Raw genomic sequence first — 25,106 nt, 5'->3', positions numbered from 1 at the left:
GAATTACTGGATAAATGTTTGAATGTTAAGATGTGTATGTGGCTTGTTGAAGAGTAGTTGCATAACTTATTGAAAGATTGTTGTCAACCTTGGAAAGTAATTCCGAGAAGAAGCTCTAACTTTATTGTAAGATTACATTAACATTATCTTCCAATCTGAAAGTGCATCTCTTGCCTTTATGGTCCAAGAAATTAAAAAAGGTCATTTATTAGATGTTTGTCATGCCCCCATTTCTTCTGTGAATTCAGCTGCCACCATCTTACCATTGTCTAATCTGCAGATCTTCATGTTTTCTAAGGTCATTCCCATATACCATTACATCTAACTATATAACACAAGGCTTAAAATGAGAATTGGATATGTGAGAAGAAACTTACAAAGTTTAATTTTATGGCTATGGGAAACTTATGGAGTGTGTAAAACAAGAAGTGGTAGGAACAAGAATGAAGAGTTGACAAATAAATGTGGAATGAATGAACAATTATGTGATCATCACCAAAGAAGTATGATGAAGTGTTTGGGTGATATAAAAAGAATGAATGAGGATCGAATTATAAATAAAGGAAGAGGAAACGGGTCATAAATAAGAAAACTGAGATTTTTTTTTTAATGGTTGATGAGATCATTATCACAAGGATAAAGCTGAGGTTTAAAAAGGCAAATATGAAATAGCACAGATTTTCCAGGACAGGAAGGTATGGAATGAATAATATTGTGAGCAATATAGTCAGTGACCACAACTGAGCAACTTCATTGCTCGGCATTGTAATTGTTAAGTGGAAAATCACATGAGGGCAATAGAGTTATGATGTCACTTTCCAAACAGTCCTTAATCAAGACACTACATGACCACACCTTGTGATCTTTAATTCTACATTCTCTATTAATTATACTTGTCAAAAGCCAGTTGAAAAGCATGCAAACAGTGATCATGTGATCATGGGCACTACAATGGTTGTAAATGTGTGGTAATTATAATATGCCCAAATGACAATTACATGATTGCGTGATCTTGTGGCAATTGTAAATGTGTGGTTAAGTTGCAAAACTATTTTTTTTACACCATTGCAAATTCAAACTAAATAAAACAGTTAGTAGGTAAGGTCTATCTGTATTGATATCTGTGAGATTTCATTACATTTCCTGTTCTTTGTCTGACATGATGTTTTAATTTCTTCGGCTTCTTTTTCCTTGTTCTTTTTCAGTACTTCCATAACACTGATTTCCCCAAAATATGCTAGCTATGTATTATACATGCCAGTGTGTAACCTAATTCCAGCTTGTGATTTGAATGATACTACAACTGAAAAATTCACATTTCTTGATGAGGAGAAAATGTGTCATTTTTCATGCACAATATGAAAAAGAAGATGGCCTTCATTGATTGCCTATAAAGGCAACTCTTTTTTCCTGTGCAGATGTAGTAGAGTTAAAGAAGATGCAAGGAATATCAAAAACAAAATGTAACATTTATCTATTGTTGGCTGTTAAGGTATAGCTATTCACTGAATTGTGTATTCCTTCCTTCCTTCGTCATTAATTAATTAATTCATTCATTCTGCAACTTAATGTTCAATTCTGTGCAGATTTTGACTTTTTAATTTTAGTATAGCCCAGAAATAGAGAGACAAAGAATAAGGCTTTGCCTTACCATCAGTGTTGAGAGTTTGAATTATCTCATTGAATCTTGAACTAGGTAAATCTACTCCCATATTCTCTAGAGTATCTTCCAGCTGATTGATAGTCATCTTCTCTTCATTGGGGTTTTCAAAAATCTTTGTGGCATTCTGCAATGCTGGAGAACATGAATTGTTAGATGAAAGACGAGGCTGCTCTAATTCTCAGATCGCCCAGTGCTTTGCAGAGAGAAAAGGTTGCGAAGCAGTGGATCTGCCAAGCCAGGACATGACTGTTGAGTAGCCAACAAGGGGAAGAGAGAAAGGAAAAATTGGCCCTGGGAACTGACTCTCCTTTTTTTTATCTATTTCCATTTCATTTTATATTTGGAGAACTTCTGTCCTCTGCCTTCCATGAATTTTCTTCATTCACACTTAAATTACTTACCTCTGATGTCAGAAATCCTGGTGGGACTAGACAAAATCTTGAGGAATTCCATCCCATGCACTTTCCCTGATTCTTCAATGGTTTGAGCAAAAAAGAAAAAAAAATGAACAAACAGGAGATCAGCAGTTGGACAAAGACTGTTGAGCTGTGATGAATCACTCCCTGTCTCAAAGCAGAATTAACCACTGACCAAAACTAATAATGCATCCCTTCCCTTGCTACTTTAACTAGCCATAAGGGACATAAATCTAAAACTCAAGTGGCTGAACTAAAACCCGCAAGAGCTCTGTCCACTTCCTCCAGTTCAAAGGCTCAAACTCACGCTGTATATACAAGACTTAGCCCCCACAACTCAACAGATTTTGTCTTAAGACCAGAATCCAACGTTGAGTGAATGCAAGTCACTTTATCTGTTAAACATGCCAATATTCCTGATCGTAACCATGTAGGTGAACTTCGGTATTCCTCCCTCCTAGGAAGGACAAGTCACCTGGAATAGGGCTGTTGGGTGACTATCTATAAATGCAATAAGGGCAGAGAAATAATTATGTTTCACTATCCTTATCATCATAAAGTAGGCTCTAACAGTTTAACTCAGTTTAAAGTTGTCTTTGTTCCTTATCTTTTGCCAGCTAAGCTCTAGGAGCCTCATAGTTCTTTTAAGTTTTCTCAACTCTATTGTATAGCACAGAGAATGTCTGGAAGTATGTGCACAGAAGGACCACTCGGGCATGGGCTAATCCAAAACTGAAGCTGCTCTACTATTCCAAGTGACCCCCAAGTTTTGGTCAGGCCATTATCAAGCTTTCTGGAACAGTCTCAAGCTCCCTGTGGAACCCAGTTGGGTCTATTACTCAGCTAGGTATGCCATTTTAATAGGCCCAATATTTCTGTGAAAGGAAGTGGTGCCAGAGAATTGGAGGCTCACATTGGAGTGATTTAACCATGACAAGAGGGAATCCACTGTCTTCCCCAAATCTGGAACACTGTGCTACTGTTCTGACAGAAAAAAATATATGCCAGGTATATTATCAGTTTTATGTGTAGGGAATGGATGACTCGGAATAGGTCCATAGCTGCCATGGTGGACCTAAACTCTTAAGCTATCTCTGACCTCAGACTCAGAGAAGGCAAATTAAAGTTCCCCAAGATCATAAACCCAGGGAACTCTACCACCATCCCAGCCAAAAAGCTTAGGCATAGAAGTTGCTGTACACTTCTTGGTATCCAACTTAATAAACAGTATCTTATACCCAAGAATTTGAAGAGCAGGGCCTCTGGAAGACTCCTAAATATCTCAGATTACCATTTTCCTATTCTGGATTCATACTTTTAGTCACATTAGAATCTAAGCCTCCAAGACAAGGATGAGATAGAATACTGATATATTAGAGAATGAATAGATAGAGAACAGGAGGCGGGAGTAAATGAAGCCCTCAGGAATGTAGCTGTGATCAAGTGATGGAAACCCTCCCCTCTTTAAGGCACATAAAAAAAAGAGAGGCTTCAATTTCATGGATGTGGCTGTCATCTTGTATGTTAGTGTCCTTGCAAAAATACACACCTTTGTCAGTTTTATCTTCAAAAATATTTAATGGAGGCTGTTAACAGCCTTTGAATAGAAAGGAAAACAATTTTCCTTTCTGCTCAAAGTTTCCCGCCCCAATAATCCACCAATTTATTAAAGACTTACCATCACTGGAAGCAAATGCTAGAACCTCTTGCAGATCATCGGGTGTCAGGTGGCTGCCTAAGTATTCTAGGGCATCCAGAAAATCTTCCTTTGTAATGTCCTCTTTTACAATCTTGTGGATAGTATGGAAAGTATTCTGTAAAGCTTTCGGAGACAAATTTCAAATGAGCTCAGCCTTGCTTATTCTTAGCCTATTCTTTGACATTCCTGAATAAGATTTGAAGCAAAGTAATCTTGTAAAGCCATATTTCATGTTAATAGAATGGATCCTTTCAATAAAAACATGGAAACTTATTCCCAATTGGACAAATCAAAGATGGTAATTACTGGAGTTTATCAAATGAGGTGAAGTAATTTTGAAATATAGGGAAGCTTCGCCTGATTTGCCTGATAATAGTATTTCAAAGAGATACTTCCCATGAATAATTTAGAATGTGAGAACCAATTCCAGCCTTTCAACATATGTCAAATCATAATGTATGTCCTGATTTCTCAGAAGTTGTGGCCAACTCACTACTTTTGCACATTAACTCTTGAAATAACTGTGCACTTTTCAGGGTGAATTAAGATTGTAGTTCACAGAATTCCTAGATAAAAAATCGTATACATATATGAATGCTACCACCAATTTGGTATACGGAGGCATTCAAATTTGAACTAATTTCCCCTGCTCCCAGAAAGGAAACTATGACAAACAGAAATGTGGGCTTTGGTTGAGAGAAAACTGATCTTACATATACCACAAAATAATTGTAGAAATGATGTTAATGATTACCTACATTGCCTACATCATGATGCCTAACATAGCTGATATAAATTATAGCATTCATCCTATCTGTAGAATGCTTTCAAGATGTATGACCTTCTACCCAAATTAACCATATTAGAGTTGACCTTGGAGATAGAGGAATGATTGAGCAGATAAGGGGAGAAGTAATGAATAGCTATTAAGGAAGCACTTGTAGAAAAAGCTCACATGGTGCTGATAATTTTTTTAAAAATACAGTCTCACTGCCCTCATGATATAAAATGGGACAGACTGACTTCTTCTGTTCAATTTGTGTCCAATTCTTGGAGCAGCCTGGACAGATCCCTGCAATTTTCTTGGCAGAGTTTTTCAGATGTTACTTGCATTGCCTCTTTCTCAAGGTTGGGGAAAAAAATGACTGGCCCAAAGTCACCAAGCTGACTTTATCACTAATCTAGAAGACTAGAGCCTATAGCCTCCTGACTTCTAGTATTTTCTTACTTTATTACAATAAAGAACATTTCTGAAACCCATTATATGCTTTTTTTTAACCCCGCTGACCTCAAAACGTTGACATTGGACCTTAATGCCAATTCTGTTCAGTAGCTAAGCTTAGTACAGACGGTGATGGAGCACATTCTAAAGCCAATATGAAGGCTGGTTTTTCTCTTTTGTTAATATCAATGTATTCATTAATTTTACATTCTGATCTTTCATTTTATCCCTACAGTAACCCTAAGAGGTAGAATGGACAGGGATAGTCATTCAGTGAGTTTGCATAGTGAAGAATGGACATGTACCCAGGTCTCCATACTTCTACCACAATAACATATTCATAATATCACTGTAGTGATAAATCAGACAAATAATGTTTGGTCAAATAGACTATAGGGCTATACATGCTTTGGATATAACTTGTAAAAGGGGCTTTGGATTTCATATGATCATAGACTGGGAGGTACCAAACTTGTATGAGGTCCAAAGCAATTTGAAGCACATTGAACTTTGCTCTGAATCCATTCCATTTGAACTCTCAAATGTTTTTACAATAATATAAAAATGTAACAATTTGATGGGTACAAAAATATTTTCAGTTTCCATTTTAAAGCAAACATATCTAATGTACTTTTGGCCAAATAAATGGAAATTTGGTATTATTTTGAAATGCTTTCTGAATTTTGCAATTCAGTTGCCCAATCAACTGATTAAACAAGCTTAGTATATTAAGAGAAAGATGTGCAAAATAAAGATATAGAAGAGGAAATAATTTTAAAATATATGGTACATTGGGGGAAATTGACTTCAAAAATTATATGTGAATCTTAGGAAATATCCTCCCAATGTATATTAATTTTCAGGTATGATTAAAACAGACTGACCTTTAAATTGAAAACATGAAAAGTGCAAAGTTTACCAATTTATTAGTATCTATGCAAATGTTATTGTATTTTCTGGTCTTACCATGAATTTCTACAAAGGACTCTGTTCCAATTATTTCTTTCATAATATCATTAAAATTCAATGCCCCATCGTCTATAAGGAACAGAATAGCAAGTTGGTTGAATGGGAGAAATAATAATATATGCATGACAAACCTAGGTTCTGAAAATATTTCTAGAATATTGTTTTGCTCTCCAAGATGAGGAAAGTCACCAAGTTCTTTGATATTACAAGAATTAGAGATTGGCAATCTGATAAAAAAAATGGCTTTATACAATGCTTAAGATTATAATCTTAAACAAATTTACCAAGAATCACCAATGACTATGGTTTATTTAGTCTAAATAAACATGCCAACATTTATATTTTTAATACAATTAATGTATGTATACAAGATAAATAATTATAGATTAGGTAATAAGAAAACTTGGCAAAATCATCCTTAAGAATTGTGACTAAACTGAGAACTCAAAGCCTCTTTGAGGCTACTAAAATGCCAGCTTTCTCCAGTTTGATTTTTTTCTAGTTGGGTGGCAGTTCCCAGAATTTGCAGCCTGGTGTAAGTGTCTATTGTCACACTGGTAAAGAGACTAGTAGCCATTGTGTCAGAGATGGTATTCAGCAGGTTCTGACCAGTTCTGGAGAACCGGTAGCAGAAATTTTGAGTAGTTTGGAGAACCGGCAAATACCACCTCTGACTGGAGATTTTACAGTATCCTTCCCCTGCCACGCCCACCAAGCCACGTCCACAGAACCAGTAGTGAAAATTTTTGAATCCCATCACTGCACTGTGTTAACGATATCAAAGTGCAGATTAGTCCTTATCCTAAAAAAAAAAAAAAAAAAGGCTTTTCCCTGTCTCCCTTTTAAGGCATGGGAAAGATAAATTAAGGAAGTGCTTTGTGTTTTCTTTGTGTAGTTCCAATTGTTAGAATTCTAGTGTTGTCTCCTTAATCTTTTATTTTAATAAATCTTGCTAATTAGAACCTAGGGAGGTAAAGAAATCTTTTCCTAAACATGATGAAAACCAAATGATGAAATGTGTGTCATTGTGACACAACATGAGCTTTGTACTTGCATTGCAACATTGCATACAAATAGGTAAGAAGCAGAGTTTGTGTCATGATGTTGCAACACACGTTGTCAATTTACTCAATCCCACATATTCTATCTTGATTGCTGTTACAGGGTTTTGACACTTACATACAAGCCTATTTTGAATTGTATTTCTAACATATCTGGGGGATCTTAAATTAGTGAGGCTGATATATGAGGGTTGACATTTGGCTTCCTTTTGTATAGCATATGTGATGCGTGTTTCCTCATAGTTATCTATCATAACTCTCTCAGGAAAGTGTGGGGGGGGGGAACCCAGTGTTAAATATTTTTACATCTCTTTGCTTGCCCTCTAGTGGCCATCTTCATTTTTGCAGTCCATATCACTAACATCATAAGACTAGAAAGAATTTTATTATGTTTTTTTTTCTCTCGTAATGTCAATTATAAAGTAATGTGTTTTATTATTTAAGTAATGATAAAAGATATACACGCTGGAATACTGAAATTGAAATAAGTACTAATCTCACCAGTGGTGGCTACTGAGTTGCATAGTGATTGCATTTCATCCGGTGTCAGGTTGATACCCATGGTGGTCAAGGTTTTTGCTAGATCATTGATATTAATCTCCTGGTCTATGGTATTATGCATTGCATCAAGGGTATCCATCAGCACTACCAAAGAAATATTTGTAGCAATATGATATTCAGTTGCACATTTATTTCACCAACTGAAATAGCAATATTATTCCTCTTAAAACAGCATTTCAAGTACTATATTGAACAAACTGAAATGAGGGTGGGGTTAAATTATCCTTGTTCCATCTTTATTTATCCTCAGCTTCAGCTATAGTTGCTTGCAATTACAATAAACAAAATTTAAAAAAATCAAAAGAATCCAGTAGCCTTTTTGCAACTCCTTAAACAGCCATGTCTTTTCTCAGGATTGCGCCAGGAAAAGAACCAGCCACTTTAAAGAGTTTAAAAAGGATGTTATATATCTACTCCTACACACAAGGAAGTAGAATAGAATAGAATAACAGAGTTGGAAGGGACTTGCAGATCTTCTGGTGATCTAGTCCAACCCCCTGCTTAGGCAGGAAACACTACACCACTTCAGACAAACAGTTATCAAATCTCTTGTTAAAAACTTTCGGTTTGGAGCATTTACAACCACAGCAGAGCATCATTCTTGAGATTTGAAACTTGAGACTGCAAGTAAGTTTCCCAACTCAATATTGAATATGTATGCTCTAAGATATGAATGATGGCTATAGGCCAGGTTTCTGTCTAAGAGTTGAACCCATAACACAAGGCAGGAGATTGGAGAAGTAGATTCTAGGAAGAATGTAAAGAAACAGCTATAGAATAGAAAAATAAAATATTAATTGGCCTTACCGGTTGCTTCTGGAATCTCTGGTATTACAGTTAAAACCCTTATGAGTTCTTCTAAATTAACCTTGCCATAACCTGCAAGGCAAAGGATGGGTTATGCTGAAATACAGAAAATAATCACTAAACAGTAATTTCAGGGATGCCATTTCATACTAAGAATGCTTACTGTCAACTTTGGCTATGTTCATCACTTCCTTCAATAATTCATTGGCCCTAAAAAGTTCCATAGTGTCCAGGCTGGATTGAAGAGTCTGGAGATCGAAGTGGTCATCTTCGAATTTGCTCAAGGCCAAGCAGATGAGCTGCAGTTCTATAAAAACATCACTCCAAGATCAACATGTACAGCATCATCATTATTTGCATGACTAAGATATTTAAACCATCTGCCATGGTTTTGTTGGCTAGGGATGATGAGAGATGTAACTTCAACATGTCTGGAGCTAACTACACTGGGAAAGGTTGGCTTATACTAGGAAATATATTATGAAAGAAACCAAAAGGGAAAGCATTATTTAAATGATTTCCCATTTTCCAGTTCACTAAGCTGTTTCCAAGTCTTACTTTTGGTTGCTCAAATTCATGAAACCCAAATCTGTTAATGGTTATTATTAGTAGCATAAAAATAATTTATGCTATAATTAGTACTGTAATACTAATAATATTATCTGCCTCTATATATGTATAGAAGTCAGTACATATTTAGGGGCAGATATATGTGAGAATATTCAAATGTAAAACTTTCTAGATCTAATCAACAGTTAATGGAAATAATGTAACTTTAAACCAAAATTATGTTCTTTTTTGCTTGCTCCTCTAATGTTCTCTTTTTTTCCTACTGTTACAAAGCTTCTTTTCCCACTCAATAATTCCTCATTACCTGTTTATCAAGCTGTCTCTTATTCTTAGTAATTAATTGCAAAAAGCTGGATAGTTTGTATATCTAATACTTAAAGATAGTTTCAAATAGGGTTTCACTCACCTGGCCTAGTAACAAAAGTATCAGTATAGATCACATTCCTGATGAACTCTTTTAGATTTAATGTATTGTTATCTGAAAATGGAAGGGGAATGAAAAGAAAGCAGAGAAAAATAAGAACATAAGAATAATCTTTGTATGAATGTAATATTACACTACATCGTATATCATATATAGAATGTAATATATGGAATATAGGAGGGGTCTCCAACCTTGGCAACTTTTAGCCCTGTGGATTTCAACTCCCAGAATTTCACAGCCCCCACTTCTCATCCAAGAAGTATACAGTACTACTATAATATAGTAGTAGTACTATATACTTCTTGTATGAGAAGTGAAACTCTTCAAGGAAAAATAAAGTTCAGTTGCCTTTTGAAAAATGTTCAATTGAACATTTGGGACAACCAAGACCCGAATGACTGAGAATCTCCATTGACATATATCCTTAAAAGCCACAGTAAAAGTTATACTCACCATCAACATTGCAAAAGGCCAATGCCTCTGACATATCCTCTGTTGGCAAGTTGATATTGAAGCTCTGCATAAGCATCTGCAACTCTGTGAATTCAATCCTTTCGTTTTTCATTTTGGCCAGAATATCAAAACCAACTTCCAAAGCTAGAGAGGATGGAGACATAAAAAGGAAAGTGATTGGACTGAGAATCAAACATAATGATGCTGAATAATTCAGATTAGCTTATGGGACCCATTCATAACACATCTAAGAGAGTTGGGGTGGTGGTATACCACCTGAATTGAATAGGAGTAACTGCTTGCATAGGGACAGAGGGATTTACAGTAAATCAGCAATGTTGTTCAAACTGATTAGGACTTCTTGTATTCAGAGTTTTTGAATGGCACGGGAACAACAGAAAAACAAATCCTAGGTAACCATTCTCTGTGTTCTACTTTCTGCCTCATTTCCCATCAGTCACACTTTTGAGGGAAGAAAAATAATAGTTGTTACTCCATATAAATACCAACCAACTGGGGCAAACAGGAAGTGACGGCTTCCTAGACTCCTTTGCAGTGCCTATAAGAATGTGAAAGAAAGAACACTATTCCAAGACACTGGAAGTCTTGTGCTGCTTGCTAGCCCAGGAGGTTGGGCTGATGCCAAGGCTGATTTGGAGCAGATCTTCATTTTGTCCTGCACTCAGTTTCAGAAGATGCCAGTGGCCACTTCCAGAGAGCAAGGATGGATAACGTTGCATTCCTTCCATGTCCAGAGCATTGCAAATGCACTATGTCTTTGTTTCCCAGATTATATTAATAATAGCTGTTTTGCAACCTGAGGATTCTTAAACCCTTCAGAACATAAGACGTGCAATGCTTCAGTTTTTTCCTAGATCCAACTTTCTATTTCATGAAAGTAACATTCACTTTTCTACCTACAGGAGAGTTTTTGCGGATGCATATCCATGTGCGTGTGTGTGTGTGTGTGTGTGTGTGTGTGTGTGTGTGCCCATGCACAAATAAAATATACTTGTGTACAAAAGAACATTTAATTGATATATACAAAGTTAGAGCAGCAACACACACACATACACATATATGTAGAAGCAAGAACCAGTTTTAAAATAAAATGAAAATTCTATCCTTGCTAGCTATTTTGCATTATAATTACTTCTACACTTTCCTTTTACCATTAGTAGTGAAATATCATACTACATAAGAGTTGTGCCTAATATGTGAAAAGAAATCCTTTCGTCTCCAGATATTGGAAAGACTGAATGAAATGATGGGAGTTTGTACTTCGTACTGTGTACTTTGTATTATGTACCTTGTACCAAGTACTCTGTATGTTGCACTACATTTTGTATTGTACTGGTTTTTGAAAATCCTTAAGCTAGGAAGACCTAGCTAACTAACCAAAGGAAGGAAAACAATAATTAAAACAGACATGTAAATTTCTGCTAGGTTTTGCAAGAGAGAGCTCTTGCACAAGAAGCAACATACTTAGTCACTGTACTGTTTTAATATTAATGATAAACAGTTCTAAATAAATAGATTTAAAACAAGAGAAATGTAAATGTTATAAAATAAATGATTAGTTCTATGCTGTCTTTCAGAGCACTATTGCCTATGCAGGACCTCCAGATCATACCTGCAGAAGTTTTAAGTTGTGGATTCCTCATCAATATCCTCAAGAAGTTATTAAATTTTGCCTGCCCAGTTTCTACAAGTTGCATTGGGAAAGAGAGATAAACAATTATTACCAATTGTGAAATTCTTCCCTCCAATATTTTGTAATTTGCTACCAAAAATAAGAACAAAAATTGAAATTAAATTGATCAAAATCAAAACAAACTCTACTTGGAATAACTTTCAAAAACCTAGAAGAGAGCTTTTCATTTAATATCCCCTTTCCATGAATAGCTCTTCCTTTATTCTACTTATTTCTCATAAATCTTTTCTCTTGTAATATCATGCCAAAATATATCTTCCAATCATCAAAAAAATGTGGTTTCTCTGCCTAATACCATTCTGGAATTCTCATAATTTGCTAACTCTCTTTCCCATTAACCCAATTAAGCATATTGTTAGAAGAAGGCTGGCATATTTATAACCTAGTCTCAAACCATTAGGAATGAATTGACATTTTCAGACAATGTACTTTGACCAGAAAAAAAAATATCTAAAGTTTTGGAACAAAATGGTTGCTAACGCTCTCTACAAGACTTTGAACTACTAATGGTCAAAGCAAATTGGTGGTAGATAAGAGTCAATGAAATTTGTTTTTCCGGGGAGAGCTGGCATCGCGACAATACGGCCTGCAATCTTGGAGATCTGAGATCGCTGCCGATATCTTTGCTCCTGGACGGTCCAAGTGGATCTAAACCATCCTGAAGAGACGGTGAATGTAAAGAGCGTATCCTGTCGATCCCAGGGATATTGCAAAGTCCCTGGTAGATCCAGGAGAAGCTCTTTTTGCCAGCGGCAAAGAGGCAGCCATTAAAGCTGCTGAAGTTGGGACAGCTCTGAAACGAAAGAGAACGAAAGAGAAAGTGTGCCGGTTTGGTGAGAACTTTTCTTTATTTAAAGATTTGAGAGGACACCCTAAGGGAAAGAAAGAATCTGTAAAAGTCTTTTGACAGAAGTGAATGTGGCGATTTTAAACAGGAATGCCAAAGTCATTTTTTTATTTTTTTATTTTTTTGCTGATGATCCTATATTTTGAAACTGGACTGGTTTTTTCCTTTTTTTTTTTTAAATCTACTCTTTTCTTGCCCCTTTTTGATTTTATAATATATTAAGCCAGAGACTCCCTTTTAGTCTTTTTTTAAAAATATTTTCTTCCTTTTTTAACTAATTCTTATTATACTCTGCCGAAAAAGGAGGGGGGAAAGTGAAATCTAAAGAAACTTTGTAACACTGCCAACTAGAGGCTTGGAAATACTCTACTTTTCCTTTGACTGGACAAAGCTGAGAAAGAATTGAGACTTTTTTTCAAGGACACTGCCTGTTTGATAAGATAGAGGGAAGAGCATGGGAGAGTATTATTGCAGGTGCTCTTCTGGGTTTCTATCAACAGCTGGAGTCTGGTGTTGAAACCTAGGGGAAAAAAGGTGATAAGTTTTTGGAGAAGAGAGTTATAATAAGAGCCTTGGATAATTAAACAAAGTGCAATGTGCTCTTTTTACTTTTTCTAAGTTGTGCTATCCCTCCTCACTAGCTTTATTTTATTTCATTTTATCTTTTTTTTTTTTTTTGCAATAGCTATTTGGATCTTTGGCTTTGTTGGAGCTTATCTTTATTTTTCTTTTTTTTTCTTTGGAAGTCCAATCTCTACGCTTGCTTTTTATCTGAAAGGGAAAGCTTTAGTATTAATGTTTCCTATTTTTTAAGGGAACAGCCTTTTTTTCTTCTTTCCTGGTATTTTTGTTTTTTCATCTACCTTTCTGGTTTATTTTTATGTACTCTTTTCTATTTGAGACCTCTCAATTGGATTAAGGTGTTGAAGAACCTGAAGAATTTTTCCTTTTTTTAAAAAGCCTTTTTCTTCATCTAACCACCAATTGAATTAAGGTATACAAGAACCTGAAGAAATTTTGTCCTCTTTTTTTCTTCTTTTTTTATCATTACTATTTGGTGTTTTTTTTCCCTACTATTTTTACTTCGAACTACAATTGGTTATTTCACAATTGGATTAAGGTTTAGAAGAACCTGAAGATTTTGAATTGCTTAAAATGAATAGGAAACTAACAGCTCCTGGTTCTTCAACTTCTACTTCCTCCTCCCCACCATCTGGAGGACAATGTTCAATACAGACAATGTTAAAGCAGGAAAAAGAACAAGAAAAAGTGACTCTGCAGATGATTAGGCAAGGAATTCAAAATATTCAAGCAAGATCAGAGAATATTGAAAAGAGAATAGAGAACATTGAACAAAGAACAGAGAACATTGAACAAAGAACAGAGAACATTGAACAAAGAACAGGGAAAACTGATGAAAAAGTGGAGAACATCCAACAAATGATGTTGAAGTATGATGAGAGATTCCAAAAAATTGAAGAAGATAAACAAAGAGACAAGAAGATTGGAGATATTGATAATAGATTAACAGTGGTTGAACAAGATAAAAGTGGTATGTTGAGATGGGAGATGGATAGATCAGAATTCTATCTTAGATTCCAAAATGTAGAGGAAGAAAAAGGACAAAACCTAGCTGAGATAATGATAGAAATACTGGCTGAAGCTTTGGAAATAACTCAAGAGAAGATGATGGATGGAATTGATGAGGTTTATCGAGTTTTCACAAGATATGGGATGAGAAATAGCTTACCAAGAGAAGTTCACATTAGATTTACAAAGAAAGCCATTAAAATGCAAATATTGCAAGTGGCAAAAGAGAAAACATTGAAATATAAAGACAAGGAGATTGTGGTTTTGAAACAAATACCCAGAAGAGTGAGAGAGATGAGAAGAGAATACCGATTCCTGACTAAAATGCTACTTAAAAAAGAGGTGAATTATAGATGGCTGATTCCAGAAGGTTTAATGTTCACATGGCAAGAATAGAGACATAGAATTGACTCAATTGAGAAAGCGAAATTATTTTATACAGAATTTTTTAGAGGGAAAGAGGAAGAGGCAGAAAAAGAAATCTCACTAATTGAATTCCAAGAGGACTGCCAAATGGCAATTGAAAAAGAAGAAGGTGCAGTAGGTGGAAAGGTGGAAGCCAAAGAACAACGTGAACCAAGATCTACGAGAGCTGCTAAACCTAACTACAAAATATAACCATGGAAGAGAAAAAACTGATTACAATTAATATAAATGGACTTAACTCAGCTGTTAAAAGAAGGAAAACCTTTCATAAATTAGAGAAATTAAAATTTGATATAATTTGTCTACAAGAAGTACATATTAAAAAATAATATGAATAATTGTTGATACAGCCAAAACTAGGGAAAATATTTACTACCTTGACCCAATGTAAGAAAAGAGGAGTGGTTTTATATATTAAAGAGACCATCCCAGCAAAATTGATTTATACCACTGATGACGGAAGAATATTAATGGTGGAAATAATGGACAATAATACAAAAACACTCCTGATTGCAATCTATGCCCCGAATGACAAACAAGAAGAATTCTACAAAAAATTACATATGAGAATAATTGAACTGGACTATGCTAATATAGTTATGATGGGAGATTTTAATGGAATTGTAGACAATAAATTGGACTATACAGCACAGAAAACAATAAAGCAAAACAGAAAGACTCTCCCTAAATCTTTTTTTTAAAATGGTAGATGAAAGAAACTTAAAAGATACATGGAGAGGAAGAAATGCTAAAACTAAACAATACACCTTTTATTCAAATAGACACTTATCATGGTCCAGAATAGATATGATACGGATGTCAACAGAATTAATAACTAATATTCAAGAAATAAATATTGAAACAAGTACTTGGGCAGATCACAATCCAATGATAATTAAATGGAAAGGACGAAAAAGAAGATCTAGATGGACATTAAATAATACTATTTTAAAGGAAAAAGACTTCACACAGTGGATGGAGAAAGAATTGGCTTTTTTCTTTAGAGAAAACAAAAAAGAAGATACATCAATGCACAATGTATGGGATTCAATGGAGGCATATGTTAGAGGCTTGATAATAAACTATACAAGGAAAAGGAATACTATAAAAAGATTAGCCTCCAAGGCCTTAGAGGATGAGTATAAAAGACTTGAAAAAGAGCTACAGAAAATGCCACAGAAAAAGGACATCAAGCTAAAAATGGATATAGTTAAACATCAAATGGGTCAAATAGAAAAAGAAGAATTAGCACAGAAAATTAGAGGTGCTAAACAGAACTACTTTGAAGATGCCAACAAACCAGGTAGATGGTTAGCATACAAATTGAGAAAGGAGAAAGAATCAAGGAAAATATTCTAATTAACAGATGACCAAGGCCAAGTTTGCTATGGTAGTAAAGAGAAGAAGGAAATCATTTGAGACTTCTATGGGAAACTATATATGCAAGAGAATATTGATGAGGAAAGAGTTAAACAGTACTTACAGAATGCTAATTTACCTCAGATACCTAAAGAGATTGAAACAATGTTAGAAAGCAATATAACGATGATGGAGTTAACTGAAGCACTCAAGAAGCAAATTAATGGAAAGGCACCAGGCCCAGATGGACTTCCGGCAGAATTTTACAAAACATTACAAGAATCATTGAATCTTCCATTGCTAGAAGTTATGAATGAAGTTATGTTAAAGAAGAAGATACCTAAATCATGGTCAGAAGCCTATATTACACTTATTCCAAAAGAGGAGGCCGACCCATTACAAATTAAGAACTATAGACCTATTTCTCTACTAAATGCAGATTATAAAATCTTTGCTTCAATATTGGCAGAAAGACTTAAAAAATATCTAAATAATTTTATTCATCCTGATCAAAATGGATTTCTGCCAAAGAGACAAATTAAAGACAATATGAGAGTAATCTTGGACACCTTGGAATACTATGAGGCACATCCTGAAAAACAAATGGCTCTGATATTTCTAGATGCACAGAAGGCATTTGATAATGTGAATTGGCGATTCATGTTATTACTGCTGGAACAGATGGGCTTCGCTAGAAAATTTATTCAAGCAATAGAAGCTATATACTATAAGCAAACGGCAAAAGTAATGACAGAGGGAGAACTGACAGACTATCAAAATAAGAAAAGGAACAAGACAAGGGTGCACACTATCTCCTTTGTTGTTTGTGTTAACTTTGGAAGTGCTAAACAGAAATATTAGAGATGAAAAGAATATAAAAGGAATGAAAATCAAAAAGGAAGAATTTAAGCTGTAAGCATTTGCAGATGATCTGGTTTTCATCTTAGAAGACCCTCTAGAAACAGCACCAAAATTGATAGAAAAGATAGAGACATATGGAAAGGTGGCTGGTTTGAAAATAAATAAAGATAAGAGAAAGATCTTGACAAAGAATATGCTATTAAGACAAAAGGAAGAACTGGCAGACCTATTGAAAATTCAGGTCACAAATAAAATCAAGTACTTGCTGATATATTTGACAGCAAGATGTAGTACACTAAAAGAGAATAATTATGTCAAACTTAAACAGCAGATAGCGCTAGATCTGGCGAAATGGGAAAATTTACAACTGTCATTAATAGGGAGAATTTCAACAATCAAGATGAATATATTACCCAGAATTTTATATTTGTTTCAAACAATTCCAATTAGGCTTGAAAAAGATTACTTTGAAGATTTAAATAAAATTGTGTTGAAATATATATGGCAAGGTAAGAAAGCAAGAATAAAGTTAAAACTTTTGCAAGATGCTAGAATTAGAGGAGGATTTGGTTTGCCTAATTGGGAGTTGTACCACCAAGCTACAAATCTAATGTGGGTTAAGGAATGGATAACACTAAGAAATACTAGATTGTTGACATTAGAAGGACATGATTTGTTGTTGGGGTGGCATGCTTTTTTATGGTATAAAGGAACTAAAACACAGGGGTATTTTAGAAGACATTATATACAGGTTATACTGTATATACTGTCTCTGTGGTTAAACTGGGAGAAGATTAAAAAACAATGTTATTTGAAAATTCCAGTCTGGCTATCGACTGTTGAAGCATTTTCTTATCCTATAATATACAAAAAGGAACAAACAGTTAGATATGGTGAAATATTGAATGAAAAGGGTGAACTCAAATCTATACAAAAACTAGAGGAACAAGGTATAAAGATGAATTGGTTTTCATATGCGCAAATACATTCAAGGTATGATAAAGATTCTAAAATGGAAGGTTTCTATGATAAATTGATTGATTTAGATAAGATTTTGACAGGTACTGATGAAAAGGTGATTAAATAATTGTATGGATATTTATTAGAAATCAAACTAGAAGAAGAACAAGTTAAAGAAACTATGATTGCTTGGAGGAAGAATTTTGGATATGGGATTGATTTAGAGAAATGGCAAAAATTGTGGTCTCAAAATTATAAAATGACAATGTCAACAGTCATTTTAACAGAATTAAACAGAAATTTAATTAAACAGAAAATTTGTATAAGATGTTTTACAGGTGGCATTTCCCCCCAACAAGAATAGCAAGAATGTTCAAGAATAAATCCAAAAAATGTTGGAAATGTCATCAGACACCTGGCTCATATTACCATATGTGGTGGACTTGTGCAGATGCTAAAAAATACTGGACTAAAATCCACATGTGGTTGGAAAAAATGACAAAAAAACATATAGACTTGAAACCAGAGATATTTTTATTGGGAATTTTACCTGAAATATATAGTAAAGACTTGAAATACCTGATTGTAAATGTATTAACAGCAGCTAGGATTGTATTTGCTAAAAACTGGAAAAATGAGAAAACACCATCACAGGAGGAAATCATTAAGAAAATATTGGAATGTGCTGAAATGAGTAGATTGACATTTGAAATTAGAGAACAAGAGGATAAACAATCTGATAAAATTTGGGATCTATTCTATCAACGGTTAGACAATAAAATACAGTAATGAAATATGTAGACTTTTAGAAAATAATAAATATATAAAGATGTACTTCTTTCTTATTATATCTACAAAATGATTTTAGGATAGATTTGGGATGATAATATGAACTGTTATAAAACAAACTAAGTAAATTATGATTATCTTGTGAAACATGAATGAATAAAAGTATAGTCAAATGATTGATTAATAATGATAGTAAGGTATTTAATTTTTGATTGAAAATATGAGATTATATGCAATGTAATTGTAATTGAAGACTACGAAAACAATTTGTAAACCAACCAGCACACTGTATGTATACATATGGAAGATGGCTTGATGTTTTTATGTTTTGTTTGTTTATGTTTGTTTTTAAAAACCAATAAAAACTTAAATTAAAAAAAAAGAAATTCGTTTTTCCAGATGGGTTTTGTAGTATTCCAAAACATTTAACACTATTCTTAGATTTTCCTAATTTGTTCCTAATTTGTCTGTTGGGGAGAAATCCATTTTGGTCTTTATGCATATATTCATTCAAGATTCTTTTTAGTCTATTTGCTATAATAGTAGCAAATATTTTATAATCAGTATTTAACAAAGAAATTGGTCTATAGTTTTGTATGAGTCGAGGATCTGAATCTTTCTTCGGAATCAGCGAAATCAATGTCTCCCTCCATGAATCCGGCATTTTAGCTGCAAGTAAAACCTCATTATATATTTCTACCATGAGGGGTCCTATTTGTTCTCCTATTGCCTTGTAGAGTTCCCCATCAGGTCCTGGAGTTTTTATTTTATTTTATTTTCTATTGCTGTTTTTAGTTCAGACCACATAATATCTTTAATTAGCATTTCTTTCATCTCATCCCCAATTACTTTGTCTTTTGTTATACCCAAATAATTTCTTATCGTAACTCTTGTATTCTTGGATGCGCAGAAGGCCTTCAACAATTTAAATTGGCAATTCCTAATCCAACAAATTTACAATATGAATCTAGGCACTAAATTTGAAAACATCTTAATCACAATTTATGCCTCACAAAAAGCAAATATCATAATTAATGGAGAATATACACACTCAATAAAAATAGAGAAAGGAGTTAGGCAGGGATGTCCATTATCTCCCCTGCTCTTCATACTATCTTTGGAAACACTGCTTACACGAATTAGGCAGAACCCAGGATTAAAGGGGTTAAAGATTAAGAAAGAAGAATATAAATTGCAGTCATTCACGGATGATATGGTCTTTTTCATAGAGGACCCAACTGAAGTAGGTCAAGAATTGTTGAAAGAGTTAGATCAATTTGGGAAAATCGCAAGACTCAAAATTAACAGGGAAAAAATGAAATTAATTACAAAAAAACTTAACAGAAAAACAGAAATCAGAATTGGAAAAGGCCATGGGATTACAGGTGGTAAAAAAATTTAAATATTTAGGAATATGGCTGATGGCTCATTGTAAGACACTAATGGAAAATAACTATAACAAACTACTACAATAGGTTAAAAAAGACCTAGAGCTATGGATTAAATTGCAACTCTCCCTACTAGGGAGGATTGCCACTATTAAAATGACCATTCTTCCTAAATTTATTTATTTGTTCCAGACAATACAAATAAAAATACATAAAAACTACTTTATGGAACTCAATAGGATAATCGCAAAATTTATTTGGCAAGGGAAAAAACCGAGAATAAATTTAAAAGCAATGCAAGATATGAAGAGCAGGGCACTCCCAAATTGGGAACTATATCACAGCACAGCCTCCTTATTATGGCTGAAAGAATGGGTACATTTATCGAATAAAAGAATATTATTTCTAGAAGGCCATGATTTACAGAGGGGGTGGCATGCGTTTTTATGGGACACAGGGAAAACCAAACAGAATTACTTCCACAGACATGTAATTAGAAGACTCTTTATTGGCTAATTGGAATAAAATAAAGAAAAAACGCTATCTAAAGATCCCAATTTGGATCTCAATGATGGAGGCGATTATACACCCAAACAATGTGAATCTTAACAAGATGATAAAATATAAAGACCTACTGGATGCACCAGGAACTTTAAAATCATGGCAACATCTCCAAGAACAAGGACTACGAATTGACCGGTGCACTTACTTCCAAATACAAAATAGATATAGACAGGATAAGAAAGCTTTTGGAATTTACAGTAACCCATAACAATCAGATAAAATCTTACTAGGTTCAGACAAAAAAAATATAACCAAATTTTACAACTACTTATTAGAGATAGAACTAGAGGAGGAAGTAGTCAAAGGCAATATGATAACTTGGAGTAGAAATATAGGACATAACATCACCTTAATAGAATGAGAAAAGGTCTGAATCAGGAATAATAAAATCACAAAATCAGCAACATATAAAGAAAATGCCTATAAAATGTTTTACAGATGGCATCTCTCTCCTTCGAGATTAACGGAGATGTCTCCTAACATGAATCCGAATTGCTGGAAATGTAAAAAGAAACACGGAACATTCTACCATATGTGGTGGTCCTGCACAGAAGCCCAAAAATACTGGCAAAGAATCAAAAAATGGTTGGAGGAAATAATGGCTGAGCAGATTGAATTAAAACCAGAATTCTCCCTATTAGGGATATTCAATAGATAACTCCCCCCAAAAGCCAAATATATAATATTATACATACTTACTGCAGCTAGATTAGCTTTTGCACAATGTTGGAAACAAGCCGATATTCCAACAGAGGAAATTACTATTCAGAAAATAATAAGCTGTACAGAAATGGATAAATTGACCCTAGCACTTAAGGATAAAGAATCATCAGAATATTACAAGAGCTGGGAATGTTGGTATGATTGGATAGAACAAAGATAGATAATATAAATAGTAAACATTATTAAACCGTAAAGGAGGTAGTAACTATATACTCGCATTAAGATTTAATTGTAAATATGACGCCAATAATAACATATAAGGAACTACAAACTGTCGATAATGGAATTGCTTTTAATTCATTTTTTTTGTTTTCTCTATTTTTCTATGTTGTGTATGTGTTTGTTCGTTTATTTTAATTGTATATTCAATAAAGTTTGTTTTTAAAAAAAAGAGTCAATGAAATTCAAGGTAGGCTGGACTTAGCTCTCTTGAAGGCAGCAAAGGACTTAAGACGCACTTGATCCCTTCCTTAGGCTCAGCCTGGTCATCTCTTACACAACTCCTATCTTTTTTCTACAGAACTATTACAACGTTAGGACAGCTACATCTCTCCTCATGGCTTGGCCACTTACCTGTTATGTTTGCTGACCTTAGTGCTTGGCCAATCACTTGGTTAGCCATGGGCAGGTCTATAGTTCTGAGAGTTTCTGTTTCAAGCTTCAATCGTGCTGCTTGGTGTTCCTTAATCAACCTGAGAGCTAGGACGCAGTCAAGCACAGCTAGAGAGGCAAGGATCAGCAATGTTATTTATATCTATGCAGAAGGGCAAAAGTTCTCATTTTGAATGAGTATTGCAGCCCATAGGTTTTTGATAAACCTAAAGGGAAATATGGATAATTCTGTTGGTTGAATGGAAGGGATTCTTCCCAAAGATTGAAATAACTTCAGGGAACTGTTCCAGGATTGCTTTCTAGCAGTGGGCTGGGCCATAGCACAAAATATATGGGTGGCAGTAGGGGGGTGAGAATCCATCCTTCTTCACACTATGTCCATGACATCATAGACATCATTCATCAAAGTTAAAGCCATCCTTTAAATAGATGTATAGATTATATTCATTAAAGCCAAGCTATCTTTTGCTAACCGATGCATAGGAAACAAAATAGACCCGAGTGGTTCTAATATTAGAAGAAACACATTGTTTTCTTTTCTGGAAACGGCATACTGTATTGCTCTAATTAAGGCATACAATTCTCTTTCCCTGTGTGTCCTCCGACTTCGCCCGACCACCAAGCCTAGCAACTGGTGCTACTAAGTCCTTTCCTAATGATGCCTGGATGCTGCAAGAGTCCAGATGGGGGAAGAAGAAGTATTGGTTCAATCCTGGCAAGACTATGTGTTTTATAGACCGTGGTTCTAGAGATTTTCCATCTAATTCTGTAGGGGTGCTCTCCCCCAATCAGATTTGGTGCACAGTTTGGATGTCCTCCTGCGTAAAGGATAGCCATGGCCAGGGGAACATTTGCAGATGTTTTGTGTGCCAATTGTGCACAACAGGGAGGTCCTATTCAGGGTGACTCAGACCTTAAGTACTTCTCTTATGGATTACTATAATGCACTCCATATGGAGATGCCCTTGAAGAGCATTCAAAGACTGTGGTTGGTCCTGAATGCAGCTATTTTGGCATTTCTCATTATCAAAATCACTGCTCTGCAAGCTGTGTTGGCTCCCAGCGGGCTTCCAGATGGTTATAGTCTATAAAACCTTCATGATATGCCAGGCTACTTGCAGCACTTTTCTCCCATTGTTTCTGCTGGCCTCACTAGAGCTACAGAAAGCATGCTTTAGGTTCCTTCTATCAATGTTTCTTGTGGGACCCTAGAGTCAGGTCTTCTTGGTGGCTGTGCCAATCCTATGGAACATCACCTCCCTGGAGATTTGGATTGTCCCAAGCCTTTTAGTCTTTTGTAAGGCATTGAAGAACTGGCTGTTTTCATAAGCATTTGAGTCAAGTTAGTTGAGTGTTGTGATTGTTGTTGTGTTTTTTCTCTCCCTGTGAGTGGGCTTATTGCATAATATCATTGGTTGTCTGGGGTTATATGGTGTAAGAGTTTTGTTTTTAAATCCTTGTATGCCAGCTAAAGTCACTTGTGTGAGATGGATGACTATATAAATCAATCAATAAAAGAGTGACTGACTGACTACTGATGTGGTAAAGTTGCATATAAACCTCACAGAAAAGAGCTGACACCGAGCTACCCACATAACACATTCCTAAAACTTTACCAGTATAATTTTTAAATCGTCTAGTTTCATTCATAGCTGATATCAGTTCTTTAACATCCACGGTCTCACCAGCTATAAAGGAAAAAAAAAAAAGGAAACCATTAAATGTTATCAGATCAACCAAATGAGCTATTAATATTGGTGCAGCATAATGAACCATAGATAATAACATCACATAAAATGGCAGATTGTCTACCATACGTGTTAAAGTCAGGAAATCAGCTCAGAAATACAGGAAAGACAGAAGTTTAAAAATTTATTTTCACCAGAAATAGTTTAATAAAGGGATAGATATTTAATAGTTTAATAAAGGGATAGATAACCCATATTCCTTGGCCAGGAATTTCTAAGAAAGTGTAAATGATCAAATGAAACAAAGATGAAACTAGGTAGTTATAATCTGCCCTTCTCCCGCAAAAAAAACCCCCACAGGGTGAGCCCTACAGTGCTGATGTGATGGCACTGGAAGTCTATTTCCAAATGGAAAATCTCAAACTTATTTGCTTATTTCCATTTCTATACCATCAATTCCTCAGTATTCAAGTTTCAACAGCATCAAATGGTCATGTGAAGGGCAGAACAAACAAAATCAAAATTCCATAGAGAGAAAAGTTCCTCTTCAAAGTTTCTCTTCTCTCAAGTTTGTTGGTTGCTCATTACTTCTCAGAGGCTCCTGGGAACAAGAGTAACACAATTTTGAACCACCAGACTTTCCCAAGATTATATCCTACAGATATCTTGGGTTTTGTTGCTATTTTTCCTTTGCTAGCTAGCACTGTAGTAATGTTGAATTTCTTTTAGCCTGTTGTAAATTTCTTGGGGTCAGGGCAAAGGCCAAAAGGCTTTTTAGGTTGGTGGACATGCTTGGAACCTGGAGAGCATGATGCAGATACTCTCCCCCAATTGATGAAGAGTGGTTTGTAATTCAGAAAAAGGCCATTGTGGATATTCAGAAAAAGACAACGAGGAGAGGGAAAATGAGGAGATTTCTGCCTATCACCAGCATCTTTAGCACACTGCATACCCTTTAAACCCTGGTTAATTTACACTGGCTTTTCCCTCTAAGGAGATGTATTAGGTAATCTGGGTCTTTTTCTAGGCAAATTGAATCCACTATTTTTTATTTTTTGAAGAATTCCCATAAATAAAAAGTGAGGGTTTTTTTATTTTTTATTTTTATTTCATAAAAAATAATTCTAGTGGTGAGTGCTTTTGCATTATTGTGTATTGGTGACACTATATGCAGGGTGACTTGGAATTCCAGTATTAAAGAAAGGCCCAAAATGTACATGAAATTCACCATGGCTATGTATGGTTGATCAAATCAGTTGATCCACAATTATTTTTCCATGTTTTCCAACAGCTACTTTTGAAAGAACTATTTCAACTCCAGTTCCCCTAATAGATCCCTGCCAGACTCCATCTTCTGAGCAAGATGTCCACCAGATTCCCCCAAAACAGAGTGGGAACAAAATTCTCACCAGCATCTGACAAAATCTCAGTGACCTGCATTAATTCTGACTTGTTTAAATGAATTCCAATATTACTGAAGGAGTTCTCCACTTCAGAAACATTCAACTTTGTTTCCTTGAATTGGTCAATGATCTCAATGACATAATTCAGAACTATGAAGAGGGCAGAGGGAGAAATAAGATTAGACTTCTAAAAAATATTTGCTTTTCTATAATTGGCTTACTGTATTTTTTCCTATGACATTGTCTTCAACACTGTATGTATTTTATACCCACTAAAATCCAACAATCCAACTGTAGCGAGCCAAAGAGATAATATTGGAAGAACTATACAGCAATA

At 34.8% G+C, this 25,106-nt stretch overlaps 1 protein-coding gene across 1 annotated transcript in view; it reads right to left on the bottom strand.

Annotated features, from left to right (window-relative positions):
• The window catches only part of LOC113422078 (uncharacterized), a 131,558-nt gene that overhangs the window by 74,302 nt on the left and 32,150 nt on the right, over nucleotides 1-25,106 (bottom strand). Inside the window, exons 18-30 of the mRNA XM_087947337.1 lie at nucleotides 24,776-24,919; nucleotides 23,295-23,366; nucleotides 21,640-21,786; nucleotides 11,479-11,550; nucleotides 9,846-9,989; nucleotides 9,375-9,446; nucleotides 8,562-8,705; nucleotides 8,399-8,470; nucleotides 7,532-7,675; nucleotides 5,967-6,038; nucleotides 3,758-3,901; nucleotides 2,065-2,136; nucleotides 1,652-1,795 (exon numbers count right to left, since the gene is read on the bottom strand). Coding sequence (XP_087803463.1) covers nucleotides 1,652-1,795; nucleotides 2,065-2,136; nucleotides 3,758-3,901; nucleotides 5,967-6,038; nucleotides 7,532-7,675; nucleotides 8,399-8,470; nucleotides 8,562-8,705; nucleotides 9,375-9,446; nucleotides 9,846-9,989; nucleotides 11,479-11,550; nucleotides 21,640-21,786; nucleotides 23,295-23,366; nucleotides 24,776-24,919 — 1,443 coding nt within the window. The remainder of the gene's footprint in view (nucleotides 1-1,651; nucleotides 1,796-2,064; nucleotides 2,137-3,757; nucleotides 3,902-5,966; nucleotides 6,039-7,531; nucleotides 7,676-8,398; nucleotides 8,471-8,561; nucleotides 8,706-9,374; nucleotides 9,447-9,845; nucleotides 9,990-11,478; nucleotides 11,551-21,639; nucleotides 21,787-23,294; nucleotides 23,367-24,775; nucleotides 24,920-25,106) is intronic.

This window comes from Notechis scutatus, chromosome Z, assembly GCF_049901735.1.
Source record: "Notechis scutatus isolate UNSWTSFEM ecotype Mainland chromosome Z, rNotScu1.2, whole genome shotgun sequence".
NCBI lineage: Eukaryota > Metazoa > Chordata > Lepidosauria > Squamata > Elapidae > Notechis > Notechis scutatus.
This window is presented reverse-complemented; position numbering and strand designations above follow the sequence as displayed.